Here is a 14,388-nt window from a genome sequence, read left to right on the forward strand (position 1 = left end):
TGAAGGCGTGGGACTCTTCCGAGGAGTGGTATAAATATTGATGAGCTCTTTTTCATACCTTTTTTGTTAGATTTTTCCAAGACAAGTTAGCAGATTTAGACTAGTCCAGAAAAAGTCCCCTGAAGACGTCAAAGATACAAAATATTACAATTTTGTAGTTTGTCTTTAATTTTACACAGTTTGGCAAGTGGGTGGGTGGGGGAGGTCTAAAGTTGGGGTGTGCAGGGTCCAGGATAACTCGGCACAACCACTACCCCCCCCCCCCCCCCCTCCTTTCCTCAACACTTCAGACAGCTTGTGCCCTGTGAGTGCTGCGAGGGAAGGCCTGGGCGATTGCATGATGTACTGGGCTGCACTCGCACCAGCTTGCTCATGTGAGATGATGGTGAGTCAGGCCTGGGCCTGCTACACACTTCCAATATTGATTGACCGATTGGCCATGTTTTCCATCTCTATGCTGTATGAGGGCAGACAGATTTTGAATACTAACAGATTGTGTAGGTATGCACTCATACTACATGGAGGTGGCCATTGACGGGCCAATCAAAATTGTATATGTGTACCAAGATGAAGATGGGGGAATTCGGTCAGGTGACCGCAGGTGTGCAGAATAACAGTGAATTTACCGCAGTGTGTGAAAGGTGGAGGGTCAGTTTGTTTTGCTGCAGTGATGTCATGTGATTTATGATGTCACACGGTATTGTATCTCCTGTGTCTTCTGATTGGCAGATAAAGAGTCAGACGCAGCAGAACGAGGGCAGCGTGGGGCTCTTCACCTATCCGGTGCTGCAGGCGGCCGACATCCTCCTGTACAAGTAGGTAACGCTCCCTCAAAACTCCTCCTACTCCGACAAGCTTACGCTCTAACTTAGGCCACTCCCCCTTCAGCCTCTCCCCAAATAACCAGCCCCTTACTAGGCAACCTAAAATCACACACTGCCTGTATGAATACTGCATCCCCCCCCCCCCCCCCCCCGTTCCTTTATATTGTAATCTCACAAGGGCACGGCTTTCTCACCCTTTTGTGTCTTGGAGTTTGTTATTCATCATGTTACATGTGTCACTGTAATAACCATTGCTGTATTTTGTATATTGGTGTATACTATTGTCTGTATTATGTTTTTCTTTGTACAGCACCGTGGAATATGTTGGTGCTTTATTAATCAATAATAAAGGGTAATCACAGATCGTATCTCTGTTCTGTGGGCATCCGGCTACAATTACTGACATGTTCACCAATAGGGCTTGTCACACCACCATTAACCACCCTGGCGTTCTGATTAAATCGCCAGGGTGGCTGCGGGAGGTTTTTTTTTAAATAAAAAAAAAAACTATTTCATGCAGCCAACTGAAAGTTGGCTGCATGAAAGCCCACTAGAGGGCGCTCCGGAGGCGTTCTTCCGATCGCCTCCGGCGGCCAGAAGTAACACGGAAGGCCGCAATAAGCCTGACGTCAGCCGCCTCCGATCCAGCCCTTAGCGCTGTCCGGAACTGTTTGTTCCGGCTACGCTGGGCTCGGGCGGCTGGGGGGACCCTCTTTCGCCGCTGCACGTGGCGGATCGTCGCGCTGCAGCGGCGATCAGGCAGCACACGCGGCTGGCAGAGTGCCGGCTGCGTGTGCTGCTTTTTATTTGATGTAAATCGGCCCAGCAGGGCCTGAGTGGCACCCTCTGGCGGTGTTGGACGAGCTGAGCTCGTCCATACCGCCCAGCTGGTTAAGGGTCCGTTCACATCTAAAACCGCATAACGCCGGCAATTGCCACCGCTGTCTTACGGGAGTGATTTTTCTGCGATTAATGCAGAAAAATCACTGGACACTGCAGCGGTTTCGGAGCGATTGTGATTAGGGGTATCGCTCGATTCCCGCTCAAGTGAGAACGGACCCTAACCATTGGAGCATGTAAAAATGGATGCTTTAATTATACTTGCCTTATTGCAGACACTCACTTCCTGTTGAGGTGATAATACAGGAAGTGAATAACTTTAAAACTCTGTGCCTGTACTGATAGTAATATAGCAACAGTGTGTGCTGATCTCTGCTACCTCCAGTATGTACAGTATAAGCTGTCACTCTGTGCCTGTACTGATAGTAAACTAGCTGCAGTGTGTGCTGATCTCTGCTACCTCCAGTCTGTACAGTATAAGCTGTCACTCTGTGCCTGTACTGATAGTAAACTAGCTGCAGTGTGTGCTGATCTCAGCTACCTCCAGTCTGTACAGTATAAGCTGTCACTCTGTGCCTGTACTGATAGTAAACTAGCTGCAGTGTGTGCTGATCTCTGCTACCTCCAGTCTGTACAGTATAAGCTGTCACTCTGTGCCTGTACTGATAGTAAACTAGCTGCAGTGTGTGCTGATCTCTGCTGCCTCCAGTATGTACAGTATAAGCTGTCACTCTGTGCCTGTACTGATAGTAAACTAGCTGCAGTGTGTGCTGATCTCTGCTGCCTCCAGTATGTACAGTATAAGCTGTCACTCTGTGCCTGTACTGATAGTAAACTAGCTGCTGTGTGTGCTGATCTCTGCTGCCTCCAGTGTGTACAGTATATGCTGTTACTCTGTGCCTGTACTGATAGTAAACTAGCTGCAGCATGTGCTGATCTCTGCTACCTCCAGTGTGTACAGTATATGCTGTTACTCTGTGCCTGTACTGATAGTAAACTAGCTGCAGTGTGTGGTGATCTCTGCTACCTCCAGTATGTACAGTATAAGCTACTACTATGTGCCTGTACTGTTTGTAAGCTAGCTGGAGTGTGTGCTGATCTCTGCTACCTCCAGTCTGTACAGTATAAGCTGTCACTCTGTGCCTGTACTGATTGTAAACTAGCTGCAGTGTGTGCTGATCTCTGCTACCTCCAGTATGTACAGTATAAGCTGTCACTCTGTGCCTGTACTGATTGTAAGCTAGCTGCAGTGTGTGCTGATCTCTGCTGATTGGTCACATGATGGCAGAGATCTCCACAGAGCAGTCACGAGATGAGACATGATCGCATTTGCTCAGAGCGGTCACATGATTCGGGAGGTAGTTATTCTCTGACATCTCCCGTGCTTTGCACTGTTGTCACTCTCTCAGTAGTACTGACAGGCACTGAATGTTGTGACAGGTTCTCTTTACACCCGGCTCTTTCCTGTGAGATGCGGCGGCTGCTGCGGTCTGTTATCACTCTGCTCATTAGACAGTGTCTATCAGTGGCCAGCGTTGCGATGGGACAATCAGTCACTTGTGAGGCGCTCTGTGTAAATATTAGCGCTGGCCGCAGTGTGTGGCGAGGGACTTGTTGTACGCAGCTCTGGCTCTCTCCTCCCTGTGTCTGCCAGGATGCCGAGAGTTACAGTCCAGAACGACAACCTTATAACCTCATCTATGTGTGTGGAGACTTAACGGAACTATCAACTCACATGGTGGGAATGCTGCTAAACTGAGCCCCTGAACAGAAAGTGCCCAGACTCTGCACAGGGGAGGGGCCTCCACCACACAGCGTACAGCTGCCCTGCCTGCAGGTGAACTGCTCAGACTCTGCACAGAGGAGGAGCCTCCACCACACAGCGTATGGCTGCCCTGCCTGCAGGTGAACTGCTCAGACTCTGCACAGGGGAGGAGCCTCCACCACACAGCGTACAGCTGCCCTGCCTGCAGGTGAACTGCTCAGACTCTGCACAGGGGAGGGGCCTCCACCACACAGCGTACGGCTGCCCTGACTGCAGGTGAACTGCTCAGACTCTGCACAGGGGAGGGGCCTCCACCACACAGCGTACAGCTGCCCTGCCTGCAGGTGAACTGCTCAGACTCTGCACAGGGGAGGAGCCTCCACCACCCAGCGTACGGCTGTCCTGCCTACAGGTGAACTGCTCAGACTCTGCACAGGGGAGGGGCCTCCACCACACAGCGTACAGCTGCCCTGCCTGCAGGTGAACTGCTCAGACTCTGCACAGGGGAGGGCCCTCCACCACACAGCGTACGGCTGCCCTGCCTGCAGGTGAACTGCTCAGACTCTGCACAGGGGAGGAGCCTCCACCACACAGCGTACGGCTGTCCTGCCTGCCTGCAGGTGAACTGCACAGACTGCACAGGGGAGGGGCCTCCACCACACAGCGTACGGCTGCCCTGCCTGCAGGTGAACTGCTTAGACTCTGCACGGGGGAAGGGCTTCCACCACACTGCGTACGGCTGTCCTGCCTGCAGGTGAACTGCTCAGACTCTGCATAGGGGAGGGACCTCCACCACACAGCAAACGGCTGTCCTGCCTGCAGGTGAACTGCTCAGACTCTGCACAGGGGAGGAGCCTCCACCACACAGCATACCGCTGTCCTGCCTGCAGGTGAACTGCTCAGACTCTGCACAGGGGAGGGACCTCCACCACACAGCATATGGCTGTCCTGCCTGCAGGTGAACTGCTCAGACTCTGCACAGGGGAGGAGCCTCCACCACACAGCATACGGCTGTCCTGCCTGCAGGTGAACTGCTCAGACTCTGCACAGGGGAGGGACCTCCACCACACAGCATACGGCTGTCCTGCCTGCAGGTGAACTGCTCAGACTCTGCACAGGGGAGGGGCCTCCACCACACAGCATACGGCTGTCCTGCCTGCAGGTGAACTGCTCAGACTCTGCACAGGGGAGGGGCCTCCACCACACAGCATACGGCTGTCCTGCCTGCAGGTGAACTGCTCAGACTCTGCACAGGGGAGGGACCTCCACCACACAGCATATGGCTGTCCTGCCTGCAGGTGAACTGCTCAGACTCTGCACAGGGGAGGGGCCTCCACCACACAGCATACGGCTGTCCTGCCTGCAGGTGAACTGCTCAGACTCTGCACAGGGGAGGAGCCTCCACCACACAGCATACGGCTGTCCTGCCTGCAGGTGAACTGCTCAGACTCTGCACAGGGGAGGGACCTCCACCACACAGCATACGGCTGTCCTGCCTGCAGGTGAACTGCTCAGACTCTGCACAGGGGAGGGACCTCCACCACACAGCGTACGGCTGCCCTGCCTGCAGCTGAACTGCACAGGGGAGGAGCCTCCACCACACAGCATATGGCTGTCCTGCTTGCAGGTGAACTGCTCAGACTCTGCACAGGGGAGGAGCCTCCACCACACAGCATACGGCTGTCCTGCCTGCAGGTGAACTGCTCAGACTCTGCACAGGGGAGGGACCTCCACCACACAGCGTACGGCTGCCCTGCCTGCAGCTGAACTGCACAGGGGAGGAGCCTCCACCACACAGCATATGGCTGTCCTGCTTGCAGGTGAACTGCTCAGACTCTGCACAGGGGAGGAGCCTCCACCACACAGCATACGGCTGTCCTGCCTGCAGGTGAACTGCTCAGACTCTGCACAGGGGAGGGACCTCCACCACACAGCGTACGGCTGCCCTGCCTGCAGCTGAACTGCACAGGGGAGGAGCCTCCACCACACAGCATATGGCTGTCCTGCTTGCAGGTGAACTGCTCAGACTCTGCATAGGGGAGGGGCCTCCACCACACAGCGTATGGCTGTCCTGCCTGCAGGTGAACTGCTCAGACTCTGCACAGGGGAGGGGCCTCCACCACACAGCGTATGGCTGTCCTGCCTGCAGGTGAACTGCTCAGACTCTGCACAGGGGAGGGGCCTCCACCACACAGCGTATGGCTGTCCTGCCTGCAGGTGAACTGCTCAGACTCTGCACAGGGGAGGGGCCTCCACCACACAGCGTATGGCTGTCCTGCCTACAGGTGAACTGCTCAGACTCTGCACAGGGGAGGGGCCTCCACCACACAGCGTATGGCTGTCCTGCCTACAGGTGAACTGCTCAGACTCTGCACAGGGGAGGGGCCTCCACCACACAGCGTATGGCTGTCCTGCCTACAGGTGAACTGCTCAGACTCTGCACAGGGGAGGGGCCTCCACCACACAGCATACGGCTGTCCTGCTTGCAGGTGAACTGCTCAGACTCTGCACAGGGGAATGAGTCACAGGAACTTGCTCCCATTCCCGTCACAACACAAGTGCCGCAATATTGATTTTCTTTGTTAACTCAAAAATATTGATTACAAAGCAAATTTTTCACATACGCTTACTAAGCACATTGTGGGCAGGCCTCCCATGGTACATATGTAGAGAGTGTAAGCTCTTGTGGTCAGGCCTCCCATGGTACATATGTAGAGAGTGTAAGCTCTTGTGGTCAGGCCTCCCATGGTACATATGTAGAGAGTGTAAGCTCTTGTGGTCAGGCCTCCCATGGTACATATGTAGAGAGTGTAAGCTCTTGTGATCAGGCCCTCATGATTGATATGTCTGATTGTATCTGGATTCTCTCCGCACAGATCTACCCATGTGCCGGTGGGTGATGACCAATCGCAACACCTGGAGCTCACCCAGGACACGGCGCGGATCTTCAACCGCCGATACGGAGAGTTCTTCCCCATCCCCCGAGCTCTGATGAGTAAGTGACCCGGCTCAAGGCCCGCCCCCAAAATACCCCCCCCCCCCCTCACAATGCATAAGATAAACTAAGATAATAAACTACTGCATATCTACAGAGACCCCCAAACACCTGCTGGTTTATTAGACAGATGCAGCCTAAATAGAAAGCCATTTATCCAACTGTACCTCCAGATCTGCTGGTTTATAGCACAGATACAGCCTCAATATACAGCCATTTATCCAACTGTACCTCCAGATCTGCTGGTTTATAGCACAGATACAGCCTCAATATACAGCCATTTATCCAACTGTACCTCCAGATCTGCTGGTTTATAGCACACATACAGCCTAAATATACAACCATTTATCCAACTGTACCACCAGATCTGCTGGTTTATAGCACAGATACATCCTAAATATACAGCCACTTATCCAACTGTACCTCTAGATCTGCTGGTTTATAGCACATACAGCCTAAATATACAGCCATTTATCCAACTGTACCTCCAGAACTGCTGGTTTATAGCACAGATACAGCCTAAATATACAGCCATTTATCCAACTGTACCTCCAGATCTGCTGGTTTATGGCGCAGCTACAGCTTAAATATACAGCCATTTATCCAACTGTACATCCAGATCTGCTGGTTTATAGCCCAGATACAGCCTAAATATACAGCCATTTATCCAACTGTACCTCCAGATCTGCTGGTTTATAGCACAGATACAGCCTAAATATACAGCCATTTATCCAACTGTACCTCCAGATCTGCTGGTTTATAGCCCAGAGACAGCCTAAATATGCAGCCATTTACCCAACTGTACCTCCAGATCTGCTGGTTTATAGCACAGATACAGCCTAAATATACAGCCATTTATCCAACTGTATCTCCAGATCTGCTGGTTTATAGCACAGATACAGCCTAAATATGCAGCCATTTACCCAACTGTACCTCCAGATCTGCTGGTTTATAGCACAGATACAGCCTAAATATACAGCCATCAATCCAACTGTACCTCCAGATCTGCTGGTTTATAGCACAGATACAGCCTAAATATACAGCCATTTATCCAACTGTACCTCCAGATCTGCTGGTTTATAGCACAGATACATCCTAAATATACAGCCATTTATCCAACTGTACCTCCACATCTGCTGGTTTATAGCACAGATACAGCCTAAATATGCAGCCATTTACCCAACTGTACCTCCAGATCTGCTGGTTTATAGCACAGATACAGCCTAAATATACAGCCATCAATCCAACTGTACCTCCAGATCTGCTGGTTTATAGCACAGATACAGCCTAAATATACAGCCATTTATCCAACTGTACCTCCAGATCTGCTGGTCTATAGCACAGATACAGCCTAAATATACAGCCATTTATCCAACTGTACATCCAGGTCTGCTGGTTTATAGCACAGATACAGCCTAAATATACAGCCATTTATCCAACTGTACCTCCAGATCTGCTGGTTTGTACCACAGACACAGCCTAAATATACAGCCATTTATCCAACTGTACCTCCAGATCTGCTGGTTTGTACCACAGATACAGCCTAAATATACAGCCATTTATCCAACTGTACCTGCAGATCTGCTGGTTTATAGCACAGATACAGTCTAAATATACAGCCATTTATCCAACTGTACCTTCAGATCTGCTGGTTTACAGCACAGATACAGCCTAAATATATAGCAATTTATCCAGCTGTACCTCCAGATCTGCTGGTTTATAGCACAGATGCAGCCTAAATGTACAGCCATTTATCCAACTGTACCTCCAGATCGGCTGTTTTATAGCACAGACAGCCTCAATATACAGCCATTTATCCAACTGAACCCCAAGATCTGCTGGTTTATAGCACAGATACAGCCTAAATATTCAGCCATTTACCCAAGTGTACTCAGATCTGCTTTTTTATAGCACAGATACAGCCTAAATATACAACCATTTATCCAACTGTACCTCCAGATCTGCTGGTTTATAGCACAGATACAGCCTAAATATACAGCCAATTATCCAACTGTACCTCCAGATCTGCTGGTTTATAGCACAGATACAACCTCAATATAATATACAGCCATTTATCCAACTGTTCCTCCAGATCTGCTGGTTTATAGCACAGATACAGCCTAAATATACAGCCATTTATCCAACTGTACCTCCACATCTGATGGTTTATAGCACAGATGCACCCTAAATATACAGCCATTTATCCAATTGTACCTCCAGATCTGCTGGTTTATAGCACAGATACAGCCTAAATATACAGCCATTTATCCAACTGTACCTCCAGATCTGCTGGTTTATAGCACAGATACAGCCTAAATATACAGCCATTTATCCAACTGTACCTCCAGATCTGCTGGTTTATAGCACAGATACAGCCTAAATATACAGCCATTTATCCAACTGTACCTCCAGATCTGCTGGTTTATAGCACAGATACAGCCTAAATATGCAGCCATTTACCCAACTGTACCTCCAGATCTGCTGGTTTATAGCACATACAGCCTAAATATACAGCCATTTATCCAACTGTACCTCTAGATCTGCTGGTTTATAGCACAGATACAGCCTAAATATACAACCATTTATCCAACTGTACCTCCAGATCTGCTGGTTTATAGCACATACAGCCTAAATATACAGCCATTTATCCAACTGTACCTCCAGATCTGCTGGTTTATAGCACAGATACAGCCTAAATATACAGCCATTTATCCAACTGTACCTCCAGATCTGCTGGTTTATAGAACAGACACAGCCTAAATATACAGCCATTTATCCAACTGTACCTGCAGATCTGCTGGTTTATAGCACAGATACAGTCTAAATATACAGCCATTTATCCAACTGTACCTTCAGATCTGCTGGTTTACAGCACAGATACAGCCTAAATATATAGCAATTTATCCAGCTGTACCTCCAGATCTGCTGGTTTATAGCACAGATGCAGCCTAAATGTACAGCCATTTATCCAACTGTACCTCCAGATCGGCTGTTTTATAGCACAGACAGCCTCAATATACAGCCATTTATCCAACTGAACCCCAAGATCTGCTGGTTTATAGCACAGATACAGCCTAAATATTCAGCCATTTACCCAAGTGTACTCAGATCTGCTTTTTTATAGCACAGATACAGCCTAAATATACAACCATTTATCCAACTGTACCTCCAGATCTGCTGGTTTATAGCACAGATACAGCCTAAATATACAGCCATTTATCCAACTGTACCTCCAGATCTGCTGGTTTATAGCACAGATACAGCCTAAATATACAGCCATTTATCCAACTGTACCTCCACATCTGATGGTTTATAGCACAGATGCACCCTAAATATACAGCCATTTATCCAATTGTACCTCCAGATCTGCTGGTTTATAGCACAGATACAGCCTAAATATACAGCCATTTATCCAACTGTACCTCCACATCTGATGGTTTATAGCACAGATGCACCCTAAATATACAGCCATTTATCCAACTGTACCACCAGATCTGCTGGTTTATAGCACAGATACAGGCTAAATATACAGCCATTTATCCAATTGTACCTCCAGATCTGCTGGTTTATAGCACAGATACAGCCTAAATATACAGCCATTTATCCAACTGTACCTCCAGATCTGCTGGTTTATAGCACAGATGCAGCCTACATATACAGCCATTTATCCAACTGTACCTCCAGATCGGCTGGTTTATAGCACAGATACAGCCTAAATATACAGCCATTTATCCAACTGTACCTCCAGATCTGCTGGTTCATAGCACAGATACAGCCTAAATATACAGCCATTTATTCAACTGTACCTCCAGATCTGCTGGTTTATAGCACAGATACAGCCTAAATATACAGCCATTTATCCAACTGTACCTCCAGATCTGCTGGTTTATAGCACAGATACAGCCTAAATATACAGCCATTTATCCAACTGTACCTCCAGATCTGCTGGTTTATAGCAAGCACAGATACAGCCTAAATATACAGCCATTTACCCAACTGTACCCAGATCTGCTGGTTTATAGCACAGATACAGCCTAAATATACAGCCATTTATCCAACTGTACCTCCAGATCTGCTGGTTTATAGCACAGATACAGGCTAAATATACAGCCATTTATCCAACTGTTTCTCCAGATCTGCTGGTCTATAGCACAGATACAGCCTAAATATACAGCCATTTACCCAACTGTACCCAGATCTGCTGGTTTATAGCACAGATACAGCCTAAATATACAGCCATTTATCCAACTGTACCTCCAGATCTGCTGGTTTATAGCACAGATACAGCCTAAATATACAGCCATTTATCCAACTGTACCTCCAGATCTGCTGGTTTATGGCGCAGCTACAGCTTAAATATACAGCCATTTGTCCAACTGTACATCCAGATCTGCTGGTTTATAGCACAGCTACAGCCTAAATATACAGCCATTTATCCAACTGTACATCCAGATCTGCTGGTTTATAGCACAGCTACAGCCTAAATATACAGCCATTTATCCAACTGTACCTCCAGATCTGCGGGTTTATAGCACAGATACAGCCTAAATATACAGCCATGTATCCAGCTGTACCCCAAGATCTGCTGGTTTATAGCACAGATACAGCCTAAATATACAGCTATTTATCCAACTGTACCTCAAGATCTGCTGGTTTATAGCACATACAGCCTAAATATACAGCCATTTATCCAACTGTACCTCAAGATCTGCGGGTTTACAGCACAGATACAGCCTAAATATACAGCCATTTATCCAACTGTACCTCCAGATCTGCTGGTTTACAGCACAGATACAGCCTAAATTTATAGCAAGTTATCCAGCTGTAGATCTGCTGATTTATAGCACAGATGCAGCCTAAATGTACAGCCATTTATCCAACTGTAATCCCAGATCTGCTGGTTTATAGAACAGATACAACCTAAATTTACAGCCATTTATCCAGCTGTACCTCCAGATCTGCCGGTTTATAGCTCAGATACAGCCTAAATATACAGCCATTTATCCAACTGCACCTCCAAATCTGCTGGTTTATAGCACAGATACAGCCTAAATATACAGCCATTTATCCAGCTGTATCTCCAGATCTGCTGGTTTATAGCACAGATGCAGCCTAAATATACAACCAATTATCCAACTGTACCTCCAGATCTGCTGGTTTATAGCGCAGCTACAGCCTAAATATACAGCCATTTATCCAACTGTACATCCAGATCTGCTGGTTTATAGCACAGCTACAGCCTAAATGTACAGCCATTTATCCAACTGTACTCCCAGATCTGCTGGTTTATAGCACAGATACAACCTAAATTTACAGCCATTTATCCAACTGTACCTCCAGATCTGCTGGTTTATAGCACAGATACAGCCTAAATATACAGCCATTTATCCAACTGTACCTCCAGATCTGCGGGTTTATAGCACAGAGTCAGCCTCAATATACAGCCATTTATCCAACGGTACCCCAAGATCTGCTGGTTTATAGCACAGATACAGCCTAAATATACAGCCATTTACCCAACTGTACCCAGATCTGCTGGTTTATAGCACAGATACACCCTAAATATACAGCCATTTCTCCAACTGTACCTCTCGATCTGCTGGTTTATAGCACAGATACACCCTAAATATACAGCCATTTATCCAACTGTACCTCCAGATCTGCTGGTTTATAGCACAGATACAGCGTAGATCTACGGCTATTTATCCAACGGTACCTCCAGATCTGCTGGTTTATAGCACAGATACAGCCTCAATATAATATACAGCCATTTATCTAACTGTTCCTCCAGATCTGCTGGTTTATAGCACAGATACAGCCTAAATATACACCATTTATCCAACTGTACCTCCACAACTGATGGTTTATAGCACAGATACACCCTAAATATACAGCCATTTATCCAACTGTACCCTCAGATCTGCTGGTTTATAGCACAGATACAGCGTAGATCTACGGCTATTTATCCAACTGTACCTCCAGATCTGCTGGTTTATAGCACAGATACAGCCTCAATATAATATACAGCCATTTATCTAACTGTTCCTCCAGATCTGCTGGTTTATAGCACAGATACAGCCTAAATATACACCATTTGTCCAACTGTACCTCCACATCTGATGGTTTATAGCACAGATACACCCTAAATATACAGCCATTTATCCAACTGTACCACCAGATCGGCTGGTTTATAGCACAGAGTCAGCCTCAATATACAGCCATTTATCCAACTGTACCCCAAGATCTGCTGGTTTATAGCACATACAGCCATTTATCCAACTGTACCTCCAGATCTGCTGGTTTATAGCACAGATACAGCCTTAATATACAGCCATTTATCCAACTGTACCTCCACATCTGATGGTTTATAGCACAGATGCACCCTAAATATACAGCCATTCATCCAATTGTACCTCCAGATCTGCTGGTTTATAGCACAGATACAGCCTAAATATACAGCCATTTACCCAACTGTACCCCAAGATCTGCTGGTTTATAGCAAATACAGCCATTTATCCAACTGTACCTCCAGATCTGCTGGTTTATAGCACAGATACAGCCTTAATATACAGCCATTTATCCAACTGTACCTCCACATCTGATGGTTTATAGCAGAGATACACCCTAAATATACAGCCATTTATCCAACTGTACCCTCAGATCTGCTGGTTTATAGCACAGATACAGCGTAGATCTACGGCTATTTATCCAACTGTACCTCCAGATCTGCTGGTTTATAGCACAGATACAGCCTCAATATAATATACAGCCATTTATCTAACTGTTCCTCCAGATCTGCTGGTTTATAGCACAGATACAGCCTAAATATACACCATTTATCCAACTGTACCTCCACATCTGATGGTTTATAGCACAGATACACCCTAAATATACAGCCATTTATCCAACTGTACCACCAGATCGGCTGGTTTATAGCACAGAGTCAGCCTCAATATACAGCCATTTATCCAACTGTACCCCAAGATCTGCTGGTTTATAGCACATACAGCCATTTATCCAACTGTACCTCCAGATCTGCTGGTTTATAGCACAGATACAGCCTTAATATACAGCCATTTATCCAACTGTACCTCCACATCTGATGGTTTATAGCACAGATGCACCCTAAATATACAGCCATTCATCCAATTGTACCTCCAGATCTGCTGGTTTATAGCACAGATACAGCCTAAATATACAGCCATTTACCCAACTGTACCCCAAGATCTGCTGGTTTATAGCAAATACAGCCATTTATCCAACTGTACCTCCAGATCTGCCGGTTTATAGCTCAGATACAGCCTAAATATACAGCCATTTATCCAACTGCACCTCCAAATCTGCTGGTTTATAGCACAGATACAGCCTAAATATACAGCCATTTATCCAGCTGTATCTCCAGATCTGCTGGTTTATAGCACAGATGCAGCCTAAATATACAACCAATTATCCAACTGTACCTCCAGATCTGCTGGTTTATAGCGCAGCTACAGCCTAAATATACAGCCATTTATCCAACTGTACATCCAGATCTGCTGGTTTATAGCACAGCTACAGCCTAAATGTACAGCCATTTATCCAACTGTACTCCCAGATCTGCTGGTTTATAGCACAGATACAACCTAAATTTACAGCCATTTATCCAACTGTACCTCCAGATCTGCTGGTTTATAGCACAGATACAGCCTAAATATACAGCCATTTATCCAACTGTACCTCCAGATCTGCGGGTTTATAGCACAGAGTCAGCCTCAATATACAGCCATTTATCCAACGGTACCCCAAGATCTGCTGGTTTATAGCACAGATACAGCCTAAATATACAGCCATTTACCCAACTGTACCCAGATCTGCTGGTTTATAGCACAGATACAGCCTAAATATACAGCCATTTATCCAACTGTACCTCTAGATCTGCTGGTTTATAGCACAGATACAGCCTAAATATACAGCCATTTATCCAA

At 47.0% G+C, this 14,388-nt stretch overlaps 1 protein-coding gene across 4 annotated transcripts in view; it reads left to right on the forward strand.

Annotated features, from left to right (window-relative positions):
* WARS2 (tryptophanyl tRNA synthetase 2, mitochondrial) overlaps positions 1 to 14,388 on the forward strand; it is a 102,813-nt gene that overhangs the window by 59,389 nt on the left and 29,036 nt on the right. For all 4 annotated transcript variants that reach the window (XM_068270985.1, XM_068270984.1, XM_068270983.1 and 1 more), the window contains exons 4-5: positions 730 to 815; positions 6,306 to 6,424. In XM_068270985.1, coding sequence (XP_068127086.1) covers positions 730 to 815; positions 6,306 to 6,424 — 205 coding nt within the window. The remainder of the gene's footprint in view (positions 1 to 729; positions 816 to 6,305; positions 6,425 to 14,388) is intronic.

The sequence above is a fragment of the Hyperolius riggenbachi genome, chromosome 2, assembly GCF_040937935.1.
Source record: "Hyperolius riggenbachi isolate aHypRig1 chromosome 2, aHypRig1.pri, whole genome shotgun sequence".
In the NCBI taxonomy this organism is placed as follows: Eukaryota; Metazoa; Chordata; class Amphibia; order Anura; family Hyperoliidae; genus Hyperolius; species Hyperolius riggenbachi.